Below are 26,025 nucleotides of genomic sequence, written 5' to 3' on the forward strand. Positions count from 1 at the left end.
AACGACAGCTGGTAGTTCCCAAGAAGTATAGGCTGGAGTTACTGCGAATCTCTCATGACATACCCTTGGCCGGGCACTTCGGCGTCAGTCGCACCAGGCATCGTCTGACACAAAACTTCTTTTGGCCGGGGGTAACCTATGATGTTCGTCAGTACTGCCAGACCTGTGACAGTTGCCAGCGCATTGGCAAGAGGGGAGATCGATGCAAGGCCAAATTACGCCCCCTCCCCATTGTGGAGGAACCATTTAGCCGAGTAGCGGTCGATCTGATAGGGCCGTTAGCCAAACCCAGTCCGTCAGGGAAAAGGTATGTACATGGAGTACTGTGTCCAGTTTTGGGCACCGGTGCTCAGGAAGGATATAATGGAACTAGAGAGAGTACAAAGGAGGGCAACAAAATTAATAAAGGGGATGGGAGAACTACAATACCCAGATAGATTAGCGAAATTAGGATTATTTAGTCTAGAAAAAAGACGACTGAGGGGCGATCTAATAACCATGTATAAGTATATAAGGGGACAATACAAATATCTCGCTGAGGATCTGTTTATACCAAGGAAGGTGACGGGCACAAGGGGGCATTCTTTGCGTCTGGAGGAGAGAAGGTTTTTCCACCAACATAGAAGAGGATTCTTTACTGTTAGGGCAGTGAGAATCTGGAATTGCTTGCCTGAGGAGGTGGTGATGGCGAACTCAGTCGAGGGGTTCAAGAGAGGCCTGGATGTCTTCCTGGAGCAGAACAATATTGTATCATACAATTATTAGGTTCTGTAGAAGGACGTAGATCTGGGTATTTATTATGATGGAATATAGGCTGAACTGGATGGACAAATGTCTTTTTTCGGCCTTACTAACTATGTTACTATATGTTACTATGTATATATTGACAGTGGTAGATTATGCCACAGGATATCCAGAGGCGGTTGCGTTACCTAACATACTAGCAGAGACGGTGGCGGCTGCCCTGCTCCAGGTTTTCTCACGGGTTAGATTTCCCCGGGAGATTATCTCAGACCAGGGTAACTTAGTAACATAGTAACATTGTTAGTAAGGCCGAAAAAAGACATTTGTCCATCCAGTTCAGCCTATATTCCATCATAATAAATCCCCAGATCTACGTCCTTCTACAGAACCTAATAATTGTATGATACAATATTGTTCTGTTCCAGGAAGACATCCAGGCCTCTCTTGAACCCCTCGACTGAGTTCGCCATCACCACCTCCTCAGGCAAGCAATTCCAGATTCTCACTGCCCTAACAGTAAAGAATCCTCTTCTATGTTGGTGGAAAAACCTTCTCTCCTCCAGACGCAAAGAATGCCCCCTTGTGCCCGTCACCTTCCTTGGTATAAACAGATCCTCAGCGAGATATTTGTATTGTCCCCTTATATACTTATACATGGTTATTAGATCGCCCCGGAGTCGTCTTTTTTCTAGACTAAATAATCCTAATTTCGCTAATCTATGTGGGTATTGTAGTTCTCCCATCCCCTTTATTAATTTTGTTGCCCTCCTTGGTACTCTCTCTAGTTCCATTATATCCTTCCTGAGCACCGGTGCCCAAAACTGGACACAGTACTCCATGTGCGGTCTAACTAGGGATTTGTACAGAGGCAGTATAATGCTCTCATCATGTGTATCCAGACCTCTTTTAATGCACCCCATGATCCTGTTTGCCTTGGCAGCTGCTGCCTGGCACTGGCTGCTCCAGGTAAGTTTATCATTAACTAGGATCCCCAAGTCCTTCTCCCTGTCAGATTTACCCAGTGGTTTCCCGTTCAGTGTGTAATGGTGATATTACACAGATTACAGCAGAGGTAACCAACCAACTGTGGAAGCTGCGCGGCGTAAAGTCCATTAGAAGCGCCCCGTACCACCCGCAAACCAATGGGTTGTGTGAACGCTTTAACGGGACGTTAAAACAACTCATTGGGACTTTTACCATTACCTACAGGGACTGGGAGAAATTCTTGCCTCACCTCCTGTTTGCCTATCGGGAGGTGCCCCAAGAATCCTCGGGGTTCTCCCCGTTCGAACTGGTATACGGGAGACAGGTAAGGGGACCCCTAGACTTAGTGCTAGAACACTGGGGAGGGCCTCATAGAAGGGGTACCTATTGTACCCTATGTGCTGGAATTCCGGGACCGACTACAGGAGCTGACCCAGGCTGTACGTGGGAACATGCAGGTGGCCCAGCGGCGCCAGCGCGTATGGTACGATCGGAGGGCCAGAGAGCGCACCTTGGAAATAGGGCAGAAGGTCCTGGTGTTAGAGCCCACTAGGCAGAACAAGTTCCAAGCTGCATGGCAGGGGTCCTACCAGGTAGTGGGGAAAATAGCCGACACAACCTATAATGTCGCCGATTGTGACGACCCCAGGGTTATCCGCATGTTCCATGTGAATATGCTGAAGCCCTATCGGGAGCGCCCTGAAGAGGTAGTGGCCATCTGTGCACCTGAAGCAGAGGATTTAGCCGGACTTCCCTTGCCTGATGTCTTAGGGGAGAGGACTCAGTCTAAAACATGGGACCAGGTACACTGTTGTGAAGACCTAGGCCCCCGGGAGAGACAGCAGGCGGAGGAGTTGTTGAGGCAGCGGCAGAGGATGTTTTTGGGGAAACCCGGGTACACTCGCCTGGCACAACACAAGGTTGAGACCCAGGATCAGAGCCCCCTGCGACAAAACCCCTTCCGCGTCCCTGAGTCTGTACGAGAAGGGATGCGACAAGAGATACAAGAGATGTTGCGTTTAGGGGTCATTGAAGAGTCAGATAGTCCCTGGGCATCCCCCGTAGTGTTAGTGCCCAAGAAGGATGCTATTCCCAAGTCGGCATTTGTCACCCCGTTCGGCTTATTCCAGTTTCGAGTTATGCCATTCCGGATGAAGACTGCCCCGGCGACCTTCCAGAAGCTGGCTGACCGGCTTCTGGATGGTCTCCAGAACTATGCTTGTGCCTACCTGGATGACATCGCCATCTACAGCGCGACATGGGAAGAGCATCTAAATCACCTAGAGACAGTATTGGACAGGATCCACCAGGCCGGAATCACCCTGAACCCAAACAAGTGTCACGTGGGCAAAGCAGAGGTTCAGTATTTAGGGCATTGGGTGGGAAGTGGGAAACAGCGACCAGAACCAGCCAAGATTGAGGCCATAGCCAAATGGCCCACCCCACGCACTAAAACCCAGGTCATGGCGTTTCTAGGGACAGCGGGGTATTACAGGAAATTTGTTCCCAATTACAGCAGCGTAGTCAAGCCCCTCACTGATCTGACCCGTAAGAACCAACCCCTCCAGATAACCTGGACCCCAGAGTGTGAGGAAGCCTTCCGACAACTAAAGGACGCCCTCACCAATTCCCATGTATTGGCCGCACCCGATCAAACTAAACGTTTCCTGGTTCACACAGACGCTTCTATGTTTGGATTGGGGCAGTACTGAGCCAAGTCGGGCCGGACGGCCAAGAACACCCGGTAGCTTACCTGAGTCGGAAACTACTGCCCCGTGAAGTGAGCTATGCGGCCATCGAGAAGGCGTGCCTGGCAATAGTATGGGCACTCAAAAAGTTGCAACCATATTTGTATGGACGACAGTTTTCCCTCCTAACGGACCATAATCCCCTAGTCTGGCTTAATCGGGTCTCCGGATACAACGCCAGATTGCTGCGGTGGAGTTTAGCCCTACAACCTCTGGACTTCACCATCCACTACAGACCCGGCAAACAAAACGGTAACGCCGATGGACTAAGTCGACAAACGGAACTCGTACCAACCCTATAAACTTCAGTCATTCCCAAACCGATCCGTTAAGGATCAGACTGTGTATGCCGATCGCGTCGCTGAAAAGGGGAGCTGTGTTTCGTGTTACGGAACCACTCATCACCTAGAATATGTTGTGCAGTTATATGTATGTATAATAGGTTCCATGTGAGATGCATGTCCCTAATGCATCAGCCCACAGGCTGCGCCCCTGGGCAGAGGGGACACGATATTCCCCTTTTGTCCGCCCCCCCCCCCCCCCCCCCCCCAACCTTTGTAATTCCCACAGTAAATATCGGCAGGCTCCGGCCACCTGCAGCTATTGTAATGTATGTCTGGCCTGCCGCTTTTCTATTGGCCTGCCCTGTGTATTTGTGCGATATATTCTGTGTCCTGTGAGTAAGGTGTTGTCAGACTGGAAATACGTGGAGAAGCAGTGATCTTTTATATGCGCCCATGTAACCAAGGAATTCCAGCCAGCGTCCTTCATTCATACTCCAGCCAAAGCAGAGTGGACCTCCTGAAACACGGGGTGGTACTGAAAGAGGTACCCCAGCTTGGTAGACCCCGTTACAACTACCCTTCCACCTCTCTGACAAAATGCCCGGTAACTCCAATCCTGCCCTTCCACCTCTCTGGCAAAATGCACAGTAACTCCAATCCTGCCCTTCCACCTCTCTGACAAAATGCACGGTAACTCCAATCCTGCCCTTCCACCCCTCTGACAAAATGCACGGTAACTCCAATCCTGCCCTTCCACCCCTCTGACAAAATGCACGGTAACTCCAATCCTGCCCTTCCACCCCTCTGACAAAATGCACGGTAACTCCAATCCTGCCCTTCCACCCCTCTGACAAAATGCATGGTAACTCCAATCCTGCCCTTCCACCCCTCTGACAAAATGCACGGTAACTCCAATCCTGCCCTTCCACCTCTCTGGCAAAATGCACGGTAACTCCAATCCTGCCCTTCCACCCCTCTGACAAAATGCATGGTAACTCCAATCCTGCCCTTCCACCCCTCTGACAAAATGCACGGTAACTCCAATCCTGCCCTTCCACCCCTCTGAGAAAATGCACGGTAACTCCAATCCTGCCCTTCCACCCCTCTGACAAAATGCACGGTAACTCCAATCCTGCCCTTTCACCCCTCTGACAAAATGCACGGTAACTCCAATCCTGCCCTTCCACCCCTCTGACAAAATGCACGGTAACTCCAATCCTGCCCTTCCACCTCTCTGACAAAATGCACGGTAACTCCAATCCTGCCCTTCCACCTCTCTGACAAAATGCACGGTAACTCCAATCCTGCCCTTCCACCCCTCTGACAAAGTGCACGGTAACTCCAATCCTGCCCTTCCACCCCTCTGACAAAGTGCACGGTAACTCCAATCCTGCCCTTCCACCCCTCTGACAAAATGCACGGTAACTCCAATCCTGCCCTTCCACCCCTCTGACAAAATGCACGGTAACTCCAATCCTGCCCTTCCACCCCTCTGACAAAATGCACGGTAACTCCAATCCTGCCCTTCCACCCCTCTGACAAAATGCACGGTAACTCCAATCCTGCCCTTCCACCCCTCTGACAAAGTGCACGGTAACTCCAATCCTGCCCTTCCACCCCTCTGACAAAGTGCACGGTAACTCCAATCCTGCCCTTCCACCCCTCTGACAAAATGCACGGTAACTCCAATCCTGCCCTTCCACCCCTCTGACAAAATGCACGGTAACTCCAATCCTGCCCTTCCACCCCTCTGACAAAGCGCACGGTAACTCCAATCCTGCCCTTCCACCCCTCTGACAAAGCGCACGGTAACTCCAATCCTGCCCTTCCACCCCTCTGACAAAGTGCACGGTAACTCCAATCCTGCCCTTCCACCCCTCTGACAAAATGCACGGTAACTCCAATCCTGCCCTTCCACCCCTCTGACAAAATGCACGGTAACTCCAATCCTGCCCTTCCACCCCTCTGACAAAATGCACGGTAACTCCAATCCTGCCCTTCCACCCCTCTGACAAAGTGCACGGTGACTCCAATCCTGCCCTTCCACCCCTCTGACAAAGTGCACGGTAACTCCAATCCTGCCCTTCCACCCATCTGACAAAATGCACGGTAACTCCAATCCTGCCCTTTCACCCCTCTGACAAAATGCACGGTAACTCCAATCCTGCCCTTTCACCCCTCTGACAAAATGCACGGTAACTCCAATCCTGCCCTTTCACCCCTCTGACAAAATGCACGGTCACTCCAATCCTGCCCTTCCACCCCTCTGACAAAATGCACGGTAACTCCAATCCTGCCCTTCCACCCCTCTGACAAAGTGCACGGTGACTCCAATCCTGCCCTTCCACCCCTCTGACAAAGTGCACGGTAACTCCAATCCTGCCCTTCCACCCATCTGACAAAATGCACGGTAACTCCAATCCTGCCCTTCCACCCCTCTGACAAAGTGCACGGTAACTCCAATCCTGCCCTTCCACCCCTCTGACAAAGTGCACGGTAACTCCAATCCTGCCCTTCCACCCCTCTGACAAAGCGCACGGTAACTCCAATCCTGCCCTTCCACCCCTCTGACAAAGCGCACGGTAACTCCAATCCTGCCCTTCCACCCCTCTGACAAAATGCACGGTAACTCCAATCCTGCCCTTCCACCCCTCTGACAAAATGCACGGTAACTCCAATCCTGCCCTTCCACCCCTCTGACAAAATGCATGGTAACTCCAATCCTGCCCTTCCACCCCTCTGACAAAGCGCACGGTAACTCCAATCCTGCCCTTCCACCCCTCTGACAAAGCGCACGGTCACTCCAATCCTGCCCTTCCACCCCTCTGACAAAGCGCACGGTAACTCCAATCCTGCCCTTCCACCCCTCTGACAAAATGCACGGTCACTCCAATCCTGCCCTTCCACCCCTCTGACAAAGTGCACGGTAACTCCAATCCTGCCCTTCCACCCCTCTGACAAAATGCACGGTAACTCCAATCCTGCCCTTCCACCCCTCTGACAAAATGCACGGTAACTCCAATCCTGCCCTTCCACCCCTCTGACAAAGCGCACGGTAACTCCAATCCTGCCCTTCCACCTCTCTGACAAAATGCACGGTAACTCCAATCCTGCCCTTTCACCCCTCTGATAAAATGCACGGTCACTCCAATCCTGCCCTTCCACCCCTCTGACAAAATGCACGGTAACTCCAATCCTGCCCTTCCACCCCTCTGAGAAAATGCACGGTCACTCCAATCCTGCCCTTCCACCCCTCTGACAAAATGCACGGTCACTCCAATCCTGCCCTTCCACCCCTCTGACAAAATGCACGGTCACTCCAATCCTGCCATTCCACCCATCTGACAAAGCGCACGGTCACTCCAATCCTGCCCTTCCACCCCTCTGACAAAGCGCACGGTCACTCCAATCCTGCCCTTCCACCCCTCTGACAAAATGCACGGTAACTCCAATCCTGCCCTTCCACCCCTCTGACAAAATGCACGGTAACTCCAATCCTGCCCTTCCACCCCTCTGAGAAAATGCACGGTCACTCCAATCCTGCCCTTCCACCCCTCTGACAAAATGCACGGTCACTCCAATCCTGCCCTTCCACCCCTCTGACAAAATGCACGGTCACTCCAATCCTGCCATTCCACCCATCTGACAAAGCGCACGGTCACTCCAATCCTGCCCTTCCACCCATCTGACAAAGCGCACGGTAACTCCAATCCTGCCCTTCCACCCCTCTGACAAAGTGCACGGTAACTCCAATCCTGCCCTTCCACCCCTCTGACAAAATGCACGGTCACTCCAATCCTGCCCTTCCACCCATCTGACAAAGCGCACGGTAACTCCAATCCTGCCCTTCCACCCCTCTGACAAAATGCACGGTCACTCCAATCCTGCCCTTCCACCCCTCTGACAAAATGCACGGTCACTCCAATCCTGCCCTTCCACCCCTCTGACAAAATGCACGGTCACTCCAATCCTGCCATTCCACCCATCTGACAAAGCGCACGGTCACTCCAATCCTGCCCTTCCACCCCTCTGACAAAGCGCACGGTCACTCCAATCCTGCCCTTCCACCCCTCTGACAAAATGCACGGTAACTCCAATCCTGCCCTTCCACCCCTCTGACAAAATGCACGGTAACTCCAATCCTGCCCTTCCACCCCTCTGAGAAAATGCACGGTCACTCCAATCCTGCCCTTCCACCCCTCTGACAAAATGCACGGTCACTCCAATCCTGCCCTTCCACCCCTCTGACAAAATGCACGGTCACTCCAATCCTGCCATTCCACCCATCTGACAAAGCGCACGGTCACTCCAATCCTGCCCTTCCACCCATCTGACAAAGCGCACGGTAACTCCAATCCTGCCCTTCCACCCCTCTGACAAAATGCACGGTCACTCCAATCCTGCCCTTCCACCCCTCTGACAAAATGCACGGTCACTCCAATCCTGCCCTTCCACCCCTCTGACAAAATGCACGGTCACTCCAATCCTGCCATTCCACCCATCTGACAAAGCGCACGGTCACTCCAATCCTGCCCTTCCACCCATCTGACAAAGCGCACGGTAACTCCAATCCTGCCCTTCCACCCCTCTGACAAAGTGCACGGTAACTCCAATCCTGCCCTTCCACCCCTCTGACAAAATGCACGGTCACTCCAATCCTGCCCTTCCACCCATCTGACAAAGCACACAGTAACTCCAATCCCCTGACAAGGTGCATGACAACTCTGATCCTCCTGCCCCGTGATGAGGCATTCAGCGCCTCTGCTGGGTGGGTAGAGCTGCTCTGTAATCGCCTTCTCCACCTCTCCGATGCCTCGGTGTAGAGGCCTTTCTGATGTTAGTGCTGTTCACACATAATCTACGTACATTCTGATTTCTCCTCAAGGTGAATAAAGGTCTAGAGTCTCGAGGGAAAACTGCTCCTGTCGCTAGGACCCGCTCATTCTCACTGACCCAGCAGGCGCGGGCGTCGGCACCCAACAACCCTCTCACTCGGAAGGACACAGTGCCCGCTACCACAGTGAGTGTAGCCGCCATCAGCGCCAGACTGGTACGTACAACTGGAAATACTGATGTTCAAGGGCTAGGGAAGCGGCTGGTGAGGACTGGTGATGATGGAGGTCCCCAACTTATTGATGGTGACAGAAGTCTTCATCCTGCGCTTCCTGAGGAATTCTCTATACTGGTGATACTGGTGGTGATGGAGGATTTCTCTGTACTGGTGATACTGGTGGTGATGAAGGATTCTCTATACTGGTGATACTGGTGGTGATGGAGGATTTCTCTATACTGGTGATACTGGTGGTGATGGAGGATTTCTCTATATTGGTGATACTGGTGGTGATGAAGGATTCTCTATACTGGTGATACTGGTGGTGATGGAGGATTTTCTGTACTGGTGATACTGGTGGTGATGGAGGATTTCTCTGTACTGGTGATACTGGTGGTGATGGAGGATTTCTCTATACTGGTGATACTGGTGGTGATGAAGGATTCTCTATACTGGTGATACTGGTGGTGATGGAGGATTTCTCTATATTGGTGATACTGGTGGTGATGGAGGATTTCTCTATATTGGTGATACTGGTGGTGATGGAGGATTCTCTATACTGGTGATACTGGTGGTGATGAAGGATTCTCTGTACTGGTGATACTGGTGGTGATGGAGGATTTCTCTATACTGGTGATACTGGTGGTGATGGAGGATTTCTCTATACTGGTGATACTGGTGGTGATGGAGGATTTCTCTATATTGGTGATACTGGTGGTGATGGAGGATTTCTCTGTACTGGTGATACTGGTGGTGATGGAGGATTTCTCTATACTGGTGATACTGGTGGTGATGGAGGATTTCTCTATACTGGTGATACTGGTGGTGATGGAGGATTTCTCTATATTGGTGATACTGGTGGTGATGGAGGATTTCTCTATACTGGTGATACTGGTGGTGATGGAGGATTTCTCTATACTGGTGATACTGGTGGTGATGGAGGATTTCTCTATATTGGTGATACTGGCGGCGATGGAGGATTTTCTGTACTGGTGATACTGGTGGTGATGGAGGATTTCTCTATACTGGTGATACTGGTGGTGATGGAGGATTTCTCTGTACTGGTGATACTGGTGGTGATGGAGGATTTCTCTATACTGGTGATACTGGTGGTGATGGAGGATTTCTCTATACTGGTGATACTGGTGGTGATGGAGGATTTCTCTATACTGGTGATACTGGTGGTGATGGAGGATTTCTCTATACTGGTGATACTGGTGGTGATGAAGGATTCTCTATACTGGTGATACTGGTGGTGATGGAGGATTCTCTATACTGGTGATACTGGTGGTGATGGAGGATTTCTCTATATTGGTGATACTGGTGGTGATGGAGGATTTTTCTGTACTGGTGATACTGGTGGTGATGGAGGATTTTTCTGTACTGGTGATACTGGTGGTGATGGAGGATTTCTCTATACTGGTGATACTGGTGGTGATGAAGGATTCTCTATACTGGTGATACTGGTGGTGATGGAGGATTCTCTATACTGGTGATACTGGTGGTGATGGAGGATTTCTCTATATTGGTGATACTGGTGGTGATGGAGAATTTTTCTGTACTGGTGATACTGGTGGTGATGGAGGATTTTTCTGTACTGGTGATACTGGTGGTGATGGAGGATTTCTCTATATTGGTGATACTGGTGGTGATGGAGGATTTCTCTATACTGGTGATACTGGTGGTGATGGAGGATTTCTCTATATTGGTGATACTGGTGGTGATGGAGGATTTCTCTATACTGGTGATACTGGTGGTGATGAAGGATTCTCTGTATTGGTGATACTGGTGGTGATGAAGGATTCTCTATACTGGTGATACTGGTGGTGATGGAGGATTTCTCTATATTGGTGATACTGGTGGTGATGGAGGATTTCTCTATATTGGTGATACTGGTGGTGATGGAGGATTTCTCTATATTGGTGATACTGGTGGTGATGGAGGATTTCTCTATATTGGTGATACTGGTGGTGATGGAGGATTTCTCTATACTGGTGATACTGGTGGTGATGGAGGATTTCTCTATACTGGTGATACTGGTGGTGATGGAGGATTTCTCTATACTGGTGATACTGGTGGTGATGGAGGATTCTCTGTACTGGTGATACTGGTGGTGATGGAGGATTTCTCTATACTGGTGATACTGGTGGTGATGGAGGATTTCTCTATACTGGTGATACTGGTGGTGATGGAGGATTTCTCTGTACTGGTGATACTGGTGGTGATGGAGGATTTCTCTATACTGGTGATACTGGCGGCGATGAAGGATTTTCTGTACTGGTGATACTGGTGGTGATGGAGGATTTCTCTATACTGGTGATACTGGTGGTGATGGAGGATTTCTCTGTACTGGTGATACTGGCGGCGATGAAGGATTTCTCTATACTGGAGATACTGGTGGTGATGGAGGATTTCTCTATACTGGTGATACTGGTGGTGATGGAGGATTTTCTGTACTGGTGATACTGGCGGAGATGAAGGATTTTCTGTACTGGTGATACTGGTGGTGATGAAGGATTTCTCTGTACTGGTGATACTGGCGGAGATGAAGGATTTTCTGTACTGGTGATACTGGTGGTGATGGAGGATTTCTCTGTACTGGTGATACTGGTGGTGATGGAGGATTCTCTATACTGGTGATACTGGTGGTGATGGAGGATTTCTCTATACTGGTGATACTGGTGGTGATGAAGGATTTCTCTGTACTGGTGATACTGGTGGTGATGGAGGATTTCTCTATATTGGTGATACTGGCGGCGATGGAGGATTTCTCTATACTGGTGATACTGGTGGTGATGGAGGATTTCTCTGTACTGGTGATACTGGTGGTGATGGAGGATTCTCTATACTGGTGATACTGGTGGTGATGGAGGATTCTCTATACTGGTGATACTGGTGGTGATGGAGGATTCTCTATACTGGTGATACTGGCGGCGATGAAGGATTTCTCTATACTGGAGATACTGGTGGTGATGGAGGATTTCTCTGTACTGGTGATACTGGCGGCGATGAAGGATTTCTCTATACTGGTGATACTGGTGGTGATGGAGGATTTTCTGTACTGGTGATACTGGTGGTGATGGAGGATTTCTCTGTACTGGTGATACTGGTGGTGATGGAGGATTCTCTATACTGGTGATACTGGTGGTGATGAAGGATTCTCTATACTGGTGATACTGGTGGTGATGAAGGATTTCTCTATACTGGAGATACTGGTGGTGATGGAGGATTTCTCTGTACTGGTGATACTGGCGGCGATGAAGGATTTCTCTATACTGGTGATACTGGTGGTGATGGAGGATTTTCTGTACTGGTGATACTGGTGGTGATGAAGGATTTCTCTGTACTGGTGATACTGGTGGTGATGGAGGATTTCTCTATACTGGTGATACTGGTGGTGATGGAGGATTTTCTGTACTGGTGATACTGGTGGTGATGAAGGATTTCTCTGTACTGGTGATACTGGTGGTGATGAAGGATTCTCTGTACTGGTGATACTGGTGGTGATGGAGGATTTCTCTATATTGGTGATACTGGTGGTGATGGAGGATTTCTCTATACTGGTGATACTGGTGGTGATGGAGGATTTCTCTATACTGGTGATACTGGTGGTGATGGAGGATTCTCTGTACTGGTGATACTGGTGGTGATGGAGGATTTCTCTATACTGGTGATACTGGTGGTGATGGAGGATTTCTCTATACTGGTGATACTGGCGGCGATGAAGGATTTTCTGTACTGGTGATACTGGTGGTGATGGAGGATTTCTCTGTACTGGTGATACTGGCGGCGATGAAGGATTTCTCTATACTGGTGATACTGGTGGTGATGGAGGATTTCTCTATACTGGTGATACTGGTGGTGATGGAGGATTTCTCTATACTGGAGATACTGGTGGTGATGGAGGATTTTCTGTACTGGTGATACTGGCGGAGATGAAGGATTTTCTGTACTGGTGATACTGGTGGTGATGGAGGATTTCTCTGTACTGGTGATACTGGCGGCGATGAAGGATTTCTCTATACTGGAGATACTGGTGGTGATGGAGGATTTTCTGTACTGGTGATACTGGTGGTGATGGAGGATTTTCTGTACTGGTGATACTGGCGGAGATGAAGGATTTTCTGTACTGGTGATACTGGTGGTGATGAAGGATTTCTCTGTACTGGTGATACTGGTGGTGATGAAGGATTCTCTGTACTGGTGATACTGGTGGTGATGAAGGATTTCTCTGTACTGGTGATACTGGTGGTGATGGAGGATTTCTCTATACTGGAGATACTGGTGGTGATGGAGGATTTTCTGTACTGGTGATACTGGTGGTGATGGAGGATTTTCTGTACTGGTGATACTGGCGGAGATGAAGGATTTTCTGTACTGGTGATACTGGTGGTGATGAAGGATTTCTCTGTACTGGTGATACTGGTGGTGATGAAGGATTCTCTGTACTGGTGATACTGGTGGTGATGAAGGATTTCTCTGTACTGGTGATACTGGTGGTGATGGAGGATTTCTCTATATTGGTGATACTGGTGGTGATGGAGGATTCTCTATACTGGTGATACTGGTGGTGATGGAGGATTTCTCTATACTGGTGATACTGGTGGTGATGAAGGATTCTCTATACTGGTGATACTGGTGGTGATGGAGGATTTCTCTATACTGGTGATACTGGTGGTGATGGAGGATTTCTCTATACTGGTGATACTGGTGGTGATGGAGGATTTCTCTATACTGGTGATACTGGTGGTGATGAAGGATTCTCTATACTGGTGATACTGGTGGTGATGGAGGATTTCTCTATACTGGTGATACTGGCGGCGATGGAGGATTTCTCTATACTGGTGATACTGGTGGTGATGGAGGATTTCTCTGTACTGGTGATACTGGTGGTGATGGAGGATTTCTCTATACTGGTGCTACTGGTGGTGATGGAGGATTCTCTATACTGGTGATACTGGTGGTGATGGAGGATTCTCTATACTGGTGATACTGGTGGTGATGGAGGATTCTCTATACTGGTGATACTGGTGGTGATGGAGGATTCTCTATACTGGTGATACTGGTGGTGATGGAGGATTCTCTATACTGGTGATACTGGTGGTGATGGAGGATTCTCTATACTGGTGATACTGGTGGTGATGGAGGATTCTCTATACTGGTGATACTGGTGGTGATGGAGGATTCTCTATACTGGTGATACTGGTGGTGATGGAGGATTCTCTATACTGGTGATACTGGCGGCGATGAAGGATTTCTCTATACTGGAGATACTGGTGGTGATGGAGGATTTCTCTGTACTGGTGATACTGGTGGTGATGGAGGATTCTCTATACTGGTGATACTGGTGGTGATGGAGGATTCTCTATACTGGTGATACTGGTGGTGATGGAGGATTCTCTATACTGGTGATACTGGCGGCGATGGAGGATTTCTCTATACTGGTGATACTGGTGGTGATGGAGGATTTCTCTATACTGGTGATACTGGTGGTGATGGAGGATTCTCTATACTGGTGATACTGGTGGTGATGGAGGATTCTCTATACTGGTGATACTGGTGGTGATGGAGGATTCTCTATACTGGTGATACTGGTGGTGATGGAGGATTCTCTATACTGGTGATACTGGTGGTGATGGAGGATTCTCTATACTGGTGATACTGGTGGTGATGGAGGATTTCTCTATACTGGTGATACTGGTGGTGATGGAGGATTCTCTATACTGGTGATACTGGTGGTGATGGAGGATTCTCTATACTGGTGATACTGGTGGTGATGGAGGATTCTCTATACTGGTGATACTGGTGGTGATGGAGGATTCTCTATACTGGTGATACTGGTGGTGATGGAGGATTCTCTATACTGGTGATACTGGCGGCGATGAAGGATTTCTCTATACTGGAGATACTGGTGGTGATGGAGGATTTCTCTGTACTGGTGATACTGGTGGTGATGGAGGATTCTCTATACTGGTGATACTGGTGGTGATGGAGGATTCTCTATACTGGTGATACTGGTGGTGATGGAGGATTCTCTATACTGGTGATACTGGTGGTGATGGAGGATTTCTCTATACTGGTGATACTGGTGGTGATGGAGGATTTCTCTGTACTGGTGATACTGGTGGTGATGGAGGATTCTCTATACTGGTGATACTAGCGGCGATGAAGGATTTCTCTATACTGGAGATACTGGTGGTGATGGAGGATTTCTCTATACTGGTGATACTGGTGGTGATGGAGGATTTTCTGTACTGGTGATACTGGTGGTGATGGAGGATTTCTCTATACTGGTGATACTGGTGGTGATGGAGGATTTCTCTGTACTGGTGATACTGGTGGTGATGGAGGATTTCTCTGTACTGGTGATACTGGCGGCGATGGAGGATTTTCTGTACTGGTGATACTGGTGGTGATGGAGGATTTCTCTATACTGGTGATACTGGTGGTGATGGAGGATTTCTCTATACTGGTGATACTGGTGGTGATGGAGGATTTCTCTATATTGGTGATACTGGCGGCGATGGAGGATTTTCTGTACTGGTGATACTGGTGGTGATGAAGGATTTCTCTATACTGGTGATACTGGTGGTGATGGAGGATTTCTCTATATTGGTGATACTGGTGGTGATGGAGGATTTCTCTGTACTGGTGATACTGGTGGTGATGGAGGATTTCTCTATACTGGTGATACTGGTGGTGATGGAGGATTTTCTGTACTGGTGATACTGGTGGTGATGGAGGATTTCTCTATACTGGTGATACTGGTGGTGATGGAGGATTTCTCTATATTGGTGATACTGGTGGTGATGGAGGATTTCTCTGTACTGGTGATACTGGTGGTGATGGAGGATTTCTCTATACTGGTGATACTGGTGGTGATGGAGGATTTCTCTATACTGGTGATACTGGTGGTGATGGAGGATTTTCTGTACTGGTGATACTGGCGGCGATGGAGGATTTCTCTGTACTGGTGATACTGGTGGTGATGGAGGATTTTCTGTACTGGTGATACTGGTGGTGATGGAGGATTTCTCTATATTGGTGATACTGGTGGTGATGGAGGATTTCTCTGTACTGGTGATACTGGTGGCGATGGAGGATTTCTCTGTACTGGTGATACTGGTGGTGATGGAGGATTTTCTGTACTGGTGATACTGGTGGTGATGGAGGATTTCTCTATACTGGTGATACTGGCGGCGATGAAGGATTTTCTGTACTGGTGATACTGGTGGTGATGGAGGATTTCTCTGTACTGGTGATACTGGTGGTGATGGAGGATTTCTCTATACTGGTGATACTGGTGGTGATGGAGGATTTCTCTATACTGGTGATACTGGTGGTGATGGAGGATTTCTCTATACTGGTGATACTGGTGGTGATGAAGGATTCTCTGTACTGGTGATACTGGTGGTGATGGAGGATTCTCTATACTGGTGATACTGGTGGTGATGAAGGATTCTCTATACTGGTGATACTGGTGGTGATGGAGGATTTCTCTATACTGGTGATACTGGTGGTGATGGAGGATTTCTCTATACTGGTGATACTGGTGGTGATGGAGGATTTCTCTATACTGGTGATACTGGTGGTGATGGAGGATTTCTCTATATTGGTGATACTGGTGGTGATGGAGGATTTCTCTGTACTGGTGATACTGGTGGTGATGGAGGATTTCTCTATACTGGTGATACTGGTGGTGATGGAGGATTCTCTATACTGGTGATACTGGTGGTGATGGAGGATTTCTCTATATTGGTGATACTGGTGGTGATGGAGGATTTCTCTGTACTGGTGATACTGGTGGTGATGGAGGATTTCTCTATATTGGTGATACTGGTGGTGATGGAGGATTTCTCTATACTGGTGATACTGGTGGTGATGGAGGATTTCTCTGTACTGGTGATACTGGTGGTGATGGAGGATTTCTCTATACTGGTGATACTGGTGGTGATGGAGGATTTCTCTATACTGGTGATACTGGTGGTGATGGAGGATTTTCTGTACTGGTGATACTGGTGGTGATGGAGGATTTCTCTATACTGGTGATACTGGTGGTGATGGAGGATTTCTCTATACTGGTGATACTGGTGGTGATGGAGGATTTCTCTATATTGGTGATACTGGCGGCGATGGAGGATTTTCTGTACTGGTGATACTGGTGGTGATGGAGGATTTCTCTATATTGGTGATACTGGTGGTGATGGAGGATTTCTCTATACTGGTGATACTGGTGGTGATGGAGGATTTCTCTATACTGGTGATACTGGTGGTGATGGAGGATTTCTCTATACTGGTGATACTGGTGGTGATGGAGGATTTCTCTATATTGGTGATACTGGTGGTGATGGAGGATTTCTCTGTACTGGTGATACTGGTGGTGATGGAGGATTTCTCTATACTGGTGATACTGGTGGTGATGGAGGATTTCTCTATACTGGTGATACTGGTGGTGATGTAGGATTTCTCTATACTGGTGATACTGGTGGTGATGGAGGATTTCTCTATACTGGTGATACTGGTGGTGATGGAGGATTTCTCTATACTGGTGATACTGGTGGTGATGGAGGATTTCTCTATATTGGTGATACTGGCGGCGATGGAGGATTTTCTGTACTGGTGATACTGGTGGTGATGGAGGATTTCTCTATACTGGTGATACTGGTGGTGATGGAGGATTTCTCTATACTGGTGATACTGGTGGTGATGGAGGATTTCTCTATACTGGTGATACTGGTGGTGATGAAGGATTTCTCTATACTGGTGATACTGGTGGTGATGGAGGATTTCTCTATATTGGTGATACTGGTGGTGATGGAGGATTTCTCTATACTGGTGATACTGGTGGTGATGGAGGATTTCTCTATACTGGAGATACTGGTGGTGATGGAGGATTTCTCTATACTGGTGATACTGGTGGTGATGGAGGATTTCTCTGTACTGGTGATACTGGTGGTGATGAAGGATTCTCTATACTGGTGATACTGGTGGTGATGGAGGATTTCTCTATACTGGTGATACTGGTGGTGATGGAGGATTTCTCTATACTGGTGATACTGGTGGTGATGAAGGATTTCTCTATACTGGTGATACTGGTGGTGATGGAGGATTTCTCTATATTGGTGATACTGGTGGTGATGGAGGATTTCTCTATACTGGTGATACTGGTGGTGATGGAGGATTTCTCTATACTGGAGATACTGGTGGTGATGAAGGATTCTCTATACTGGTGATACTGGTGGTGATGGAGGATTTCTCTATACTGGTGATACTGGTGGTGATGGAGGATTTCTCTATACTGGAGATACTGGTGGTGATGAAGGATTCTCTATACTGGTGATACTGGTGGTGATGGAGGATTTCTCTATACTGGTGATACTGGTGGTGATGGAGGATTTCTCTATACTGGAGATACTGGTGGTGATGAAGGATTCTCTATACTGGTGATACTGGTGGTGATGGAGGATTTCTCTATACTGGTGATACTGGTGGTGATGGAGGATTTCTCTATACTGGAGATACTGGTGGTGATGAAGGATTCTCTATACTGGTGATACTGGTGGTGATGGAGGATTTCTCTATACTGGTGATACTGGTGGTGATGAAGGATTCTCTATACTGGTGATACTGGTGGTGATGGAGGATTTCTCTATATTGGTGATACTGGTGGTGATGGAGGATTTCTCTATACTGGTGATACTGGTGGTGATGAAGGATTTCTCTATACTGGTGATACTGGTGGTGATGGAGGATTTCTCTATATTGGTGATACTGGTGGTGATGGAGGATTTCTCTATACTGGTGATACTGGTGGTGATGGAGGATTTCTCTATACTGGAGATACTGGTGGTGATGGAGGATTTCTCTATACTGGTGATACTGGTGGTGATGGAGGATTTCTCTGTACTGGTGATACTGGTGGTGATGAAGGATTCTCTATACTGGTGATACTGGTGGTGATGGAGGATTTCTCTATACTGGAGATACTGGTGGTGATGGAGGATTTCTCTATACTGGTGATACTGGTGGTGATGGAGGATTTCTCTATACTGGTGATACTGGTGGTGATGGAGGATTTCTCTATACTGGTGATACTGGTGGTGATGGAGGATTTCTCTGTACTGGTGATACTGGTGGTGATGAAGGATTCTCTATACTGGTGATACTGGTGGTGATGGAGGATTTCTCTGTACTGGTGATACTGGTGGTGATGGAGGATTTCTCTGTACTGGTGATACTGGTGGTGATGGAGGATTTCTCTATACTGGTGATACTGGTGGTGATGGAGGATTTCTCTGTACTGGTGATACTGGCGGCGATGAAGGATTTTCTGTACTGGTGATACTGGTGGTGATGAAGGATTTCTCTGTACTGGTGATACTGGTGGTGATGGAGGATTTCTCTATACTGGTGATACTGGTGGTGATGGAGGATTTCTCTATACTGGTGATACTGGTGGTGATGGAGGATTTTCTGTACTGGTGATACTGGTGGTGATGGAGGATTTCTCTATATTGGTGATACTGGTGGTGATGAAGGATTTCTCTATATTGGTGATACTGGTGGTGATGGAGGATTTCTCTATACTGGTGATACTGGTGGTGATGGAGGATTTTCTGTACTGGTGATACTGGTGGTGATGGAGGATTTCTCTATATTGGTGATACTGGCGGCGATGGAGGATTTCTCTATACTGGTGATACTGGTGGTGATGAAGGATTCTCTGTATTGGTGATACTGGTGGTGATGAAGGATTCTCTATACTGGTGATACTGGTGGTGATGGAGGATTTCTCTATATTGGTGATACTGGTGGTGATGGAGGATTTCTCTGTACTGGTGATACTGGCGGCGATGAAGGATTTTCTGTACTGGTGATACTGGTGGTGATGAAGGATTTCTCTGTACTGGTGATACTGGTGGTGATGGAGGATTTCTCTATATTGGTGATACTGGTGGTGATGGAGGATTTCTCTATATTGGTGATACTGGTGGTGATGGAGGATTTCTCTATACTGGTGATACTGGTGGTGATGAAGGATTTCTCTGTACTGGTGATACTGGTGGTGATGGAGGATTTCTCTATATTGGTGATACTGGTGGTGATGGAGGATTTCTCTATACTGGTGATACTGGTGGTGATGGAGGATTTTCTGTACTGGTGATACTGGTGGTGATGGAGGATTTCTCTATATTGGTGATACTGGCGGCGATGGAGGATTTCTCTATACTGGTGATACTGGTGGTGATGAAGGATTCTCTGTATTGGTGATACTGGTGGTGATGAAGGATTCTCTATACTGGTGATACTGGTGGTGATGGAGGATTTCTCTATATTGGTGATACTGGTGGTGATGGAGGATTTCTCTGTACTGGTGATACTGGTGGTGATGAAGGATTTCTCTATACTGGTGATACTGGTGGTGATGGAGGATTTCTCTATACTGGTGATACTGGTGGTGATGGAGGATTTCTCTATACTGGTGATACTGGTGGTGATGGAGGATTTCTCTATACTGGTGATACTGGTGGTGATGGAGGATTTTCTGTACTGGTGATACTGGTGGTGATGGAGGATTTCTCTATACTGGTGATACTGGTGGTGATGGAGGATTTCTCTATACTGGTGATACTGGTGGTGATGGAGGATTTCTCTGTACTGGTGATACTGGTGGTGATGGAGGATTTCTCTGTACTGGTGATACTGGTGGTGATGAAGGATTCTCTGTACTGGTGATACTGGTGGTGATGGAGGATTCTCTGTACTGGTGATACTGGTGGTGATGGAGGATTTCTCTATACTGGTGATACTGGTGGTGATGGAGGATTTCTCTGTACTGGTGATACTGGTGGTGATGGAGGATTTCTCTGTACTGGTGATACTGGTGGTGATGAAGGATTCTCTGTACTGGTGATACTGGTGGTTTTGAAGGATTCTCTGTACTGGTGATACTGGTGGTGATGGAGGATTCTCTGTACTGGTGATACTGGTGGTGATGGAGGATTTCTCTATACTGGTGATACTGGTGGTGATGGAGGATTTCTCTGTACTGGTGATACTGGTGGTGATGGAGGATTTCTCTATATTGGTGATACTGGTGGTGATGGAGGATTTCTCTATATTGGTGATACTGGTGGTGATGGAGGATTTCTCTGTACTGGTGATACTGGTGGTGATGGAGGATTTCTCTGTACTGGTGATACTGGTGGTGATGGAGGATTTCTCTATACTGGTGATACTGGTGGTGATGGAGGATTTCTCTGTACTGGTGATACTGGTGGTGATGGAGGATTTCTCTATACTGGTGATACTGGTGGTGATGAAGGATTTTCTGTACTGGTGATACTGGTGGTGATGGAGGATTTCTCTATACTGGTGATACTGGTGGTGATGGAGGATTTCTCTATACTGGTGATACTGGTGGTGATGGAGGATTTCTCTATACTGGAGATACTGGTGGTGATGGAGGATTTCTCTATACTGGTGATACTGGTGGTGATGGAGGATTTCTCTGTACTGGTGATACTGGTGGTGATGGAGGATTTTCTGTACTGGTGATACTGGTGGTGATGGAGGATTTCTCTGTACTGGTGATACTGGTGGTGATGGAGGATTTCTCTATACTGGTGATACTGGTGGTGATGGAGGATTTCTCTATACTGGTGATACTGGCGGCGATGAAGGATTTTCTGTACTGGTGATACTGGTGGTGATGGAGGATTTCTCTGTACTGGTGATACTGGTGGTGATGGAGGATTTCTCTATATTGGTGATACTGGTGGTGATGGAGGATTTCTCTATATTGGTGATACTGGTGGTGATGGAGGATTTCTCTATATTGGTGATACTGGTGGTGATGGAGGATTTCTCTATACTGGTGATACTGGTGGTGATGGAGGATTTCTCTATACTGGTGATACTGGTGGTGATGAAGGATTCTCTGTACTGGTGATACTGGTGGTGATGGAGGATTCTCTATACTGGTGATACTGGTGGTGATGAAGGATTCTCTATACTGGTGATACTGGTGGTGATGGAGGATTTCTCTATACTGGTGATACTGGTGGTGATGAAGGATTCTCTATACTGGTGATACTGGTGGTGATGGAGGATTTCTCTATACTGGTGATACTGGTGGTGATGGAGGATTTCTCTATACTGGTGATACTGGTGGTGATGGAGGATTTCTCTATACTGGTGATACTGGCGGCGATGGAGGATTTCTCTGTACTGGTGATACTGGCGGTGATGGAGGATTTCTCTGTACTGGTGATACTGGTGGTGATGGAGGATTTTCTGTACTGGTGATACTGGTGGTGATGGAGGATTTCTCTATACTGGTGATACTGGCGGCGATGAAGGATTTCTCTGTACTGGTGATACTGGCGGTGATGGAGGATTTCTCTGTACTGGTGATACTGGTGGTGATGGAGGATTTCTCTATACTGGTGATACTGGCGGCGATGGAGGATTTCTCTGTACTGGTGATACTGGCGGTGATGGAGGATTTCTCTGTACTGGTGATACTGGTGGTGATGGAGGATTTTCTGTACTGGTGATACTGGTGGTGATGGAGGATTTCTCTATACTGGTGATACTGGCGGCGATGGAGGATTTCTCTGTACTGGTGATACTGGCGGTGATGGAGGATTTCTCTGTACTGGTGATACTGGTGGTGATGGAGGATTTTCTGTACTGGTGATACTGGTGGTGATGGAGGATTTCTCTATACTGGTGATACTGGCGGCGATGAAGGATTTTCTGTACTGGTGATACTGGTGGTGATGGAGGATTTCTCTGTACTGGTGATACTGGTGGTGATGGAGGATTTCTCTATACTGGTGATACTGGTGGTGATGGAGGATTTCTCTATACTGGTGATACTGGTGGTGATGGAGGATTTCTCTATACTGGTGATACTGGTGGTGATGAAGGATTCTCTGTACTGGTGATACTGGTGGTGATGGAGGATTTCTCTGTACTGGTGATACTGGTGGTGATGGAGGATTCTCTATACTGGTGATACTGGTGGTGATGGAGGATTCTCTATACTGGTGATACTGGTGGTGATGGAGGATTTCTCTATACTGGTGATACTGGTGGTGATGAAGGATTTTCTGTACTGGTGATACTGGTGGTGATGGAGGATTTCTCTGTACTGGTGATACTGGTGGTGATGGAGGATTCTCTATACTGGTGATACTGGTGGTGATGAAGGATTCTCTATACTGGTGATACTGGTGGTGATGGAGGATTTCTCTATACTGGTGATACTGGTGGTGATGAAGGATTCTCTATACTGGTGATACTGGTGGTGATGGAGGATTCTCTATACTGGTGATACTGGTGGTGATGAAGGATTCTCTATACTGGTGATACTGGTGGTGATGGAGGATTTCTCTATACTGGTGATACTGGTGGTGATGGAGGATTTCTCTATACTGGTGATACTGGTGGTGATGGAGGATTTCTCTATATTGGTGATACTGGTGGTGATGGAGGATTTCTCTATACTGGTGATACTGGTGGTGATGGAGGATTTCTCTATACTGGTGATACTGGTGGTGATGGAGGATTTCTCTATACTGGTGATACTGGTGGTGATGAAGGATTCTCTGTACTGGTGATACTGGTGGTGATGGAGGATTCTCTATACTGGTGATACTGGTGGTGATGAAGGATTCTCTATACTGGTGATACTGGTGGTGATGGAGGATTTCTCTATACTGGTGATACTGGTGGTGATGGAGGATTTCTCTATACTGGTGATACTGGTGGTGATGGAGGATTTCTCTGTACTGGTGATACTGGTGGTGATGAAGGATTTTCTGTACTGGTGATACTGGTGGTGATGGAGGATTTCTCTATACTGGTGATACTGGTGGTGATGGAGGATTTCTCTATACTGGTGATACTGGTGGTGATGGAGGATTTCTCTATATTGGTGATACTGGCGGCGATGGAGGATTTTCTGTACTGGTGATACTGGTGGTGATGGAGGATTTCTCTATACTGGTGATACTGGTGGTGATGGAGGATTTCTCTATATTGGTGATACTGGTGGTGATGGAGGATTTCTCTGTACTGGTGATACTGGTGGTGATGGAGGATTTCTCTATACTGGTGATACTGGTGGTGATGGAGGATTTCTCTGTACTGGTGATACTGGTGGTGATGAAGGATTTTCTGTACTGGTGATACTGGTGGTGATGAAGGATTTCTCTATATTGGTGATACTGGTGGTGATGAAGGATTCTCTGTATTGGTGATACTGGTGGTGATGGAGGATTTCTCTATACTGGTGATACTGGTGGTGATGGAGGATTTCTCTATACTGGTGATACTGGTGGTGATGGAGGATTTCTCTATATTGGTGATACTGGCGGCGATGGAGGATTTTCTGTACTGGTGATACTGGTGGTGATGGAGGATTTCTCTATACTGGTGATACTGGTGGTGATGGAGGATTTCTCTATACTGGTGATACTGGTGGTGATGGAGGATTTCTCTGTACTGGTGATACTGGTGGTGATGAAGGATTTTCTGTACTGGTGATACTGGTGGTGATGGAGGATTTCTCTATACTGGTGATACTGGTGGTGATGGAGGATTTCTCTATACTGGTGATACTGGTGGTGATGGAGGATTTCTCTATATTGGTGATACTGGCGGCGATGGAGGATTTTCTGTACTGGTGATACTGGTGGTGATGGAGGATTTCTCTATACTGGTGATACTGGTGGTGATGGAGGATTTCTCTATATTGGTGATACTGGTGGTGATGGAGGATTTCTCTGTACTGGTGATACTGGTGGTGATGGAGGATTTCTCTATACTGGTGATACTGGTGGTGATGGAGGATTTCTCTATACTGGTGATACTGGTGGTGATGGAGGATTTCTCTATACTGGTGATACTGGTGGTGATGGAGGATTTCTCTATACTGGTGATACTGGTGGTGATGGAGGATTTCTCTATATTGGTGATACTGGCGGCGATGGAGGATTTTCTGTACTGGTGATACTGGTGGTGATGGAGGATTTCTCTATACTGGTGATACTGGTGGTGATGGAGGATTTCTCTATATTGGTGATACTGGTGGTGATGGAGGATTTCTCTATACTGGTGATACTGGTGGTGATGGAGGATTTCTCTATACTGGTGATACTGGTGGTGATGGAGGATTTTTCTGTACTGGTGATACTGGTGGTGATGGAGGATTCTCTATACTGGTGATACTGGTGGTGATCGAGGATTTCTCTATACTGGTGATACTGGCGGCGATGGAGGATTTCTCTATATTGGTGATACTGGCGGCGATGGAGGATTTTCTGTACTGGTGATACTGGTGGTGATGGAGGATTTCTCTATACTGGTGATACTGGTGGTGATGGAGGATTTCTCTATACTGGTGATACTGGTGGTGATGAAGGATTTTCTGTACTGGTGATACTGGTGGTGATGGAGGATTTCTCTATACTGGTGATACTGGTGGTGATGAAGGATTTCTCTATACTGGTGATACTGGTGGTGATGGAGGATTTCTCTATATTGGTGATACTGGTGGTGATGGAGGATTTCTCTGTACTGGTGATACTGGTGGTGATGGAGGATTCTCTATACTGGTGATACTGGTGGTGATGGAGGATTTCTCTATACTGGTGATACTGCTGGTGATGGAGGATTTCTCTGTACTGGTGATACTGGTGGTGATGGAGGATTTTCTGTACTGGTGATACTGGTGGTGATGAAGGATTCTCTGTACTGGTGATACTGGTGGTGATGGAGGATTTCTCTATACTGGTGATACTGGTGGTGATGGAGGATTTCTCTATACTGGTGATACTGCTGGTGATGGAGGATTTCTCTGTACTGGTGATACTGGTGGTGATGGAGGATTTTTCTGTACTGGTGATACTGGTGGTGATGGAGGATTCTCTATACTGGTGATACTGGTGGTGATGAAGGATTTTCTGTACTGATGATACTGGTGGTGATGGAGGATTTCTCTATACTGGTGATACTGGTGGTGATGGAGGATTTCTCTATACTGGTGATACTGGTGGTGATGAAGGATTTCTCTATACTGGTGATACTGGTGGTGATGAAGGATTCTCTGTACTGGTGATACTGGTGGTGATGGAGGATTTCTCTATATTGGTGATACTGGTGGTGATGGAGGATTTCTCTATACTGGTGATACTGGTGGTGATGG

The 26,025-nt window shown here is 47.5% G+C and overlaps 1 protein-coding gene across 2 annotated transcripts in view; it reads left to right on the forward strand.

Annotated features, from left to right (window-relative positions):
- MAPK15 (mitogen-activated protein kinase 15) overlaps nucleotides 1-26,025 on the forward strand; it is a 163,968-nt gene that overhangs the window by 130,566 nt on the left and 7,377 nt on the right. For both annotated transcript variants that reach the window (XM_069732105.1, XM_069732106.1), the window contains exon 14: nucleotides 8,646-8,810. In XM_069732105.1, the coding sequence (XP_069588206.1) occupies nucleotides 8,646-8,810 (165 nt within the window). The remainder of the gene's footprint in view (nucleotides 1-8,645; nucleotides 8,811-26,025) is intronic.

Source organism: Ranitomeya imitator, chromosome 6 (assembly GCF_032444005.1).
Source record: "Ranitomeya imitator isolate aRanImi1 chromosome 6, aRanImi1.pri, whole genome shotgun sequence".
NCBI lineage: Eukaryota > Metazoa > Chordata > Amphibia > Anura > Dendrobatidae > Ranitomeya > Ranitomeya imitator.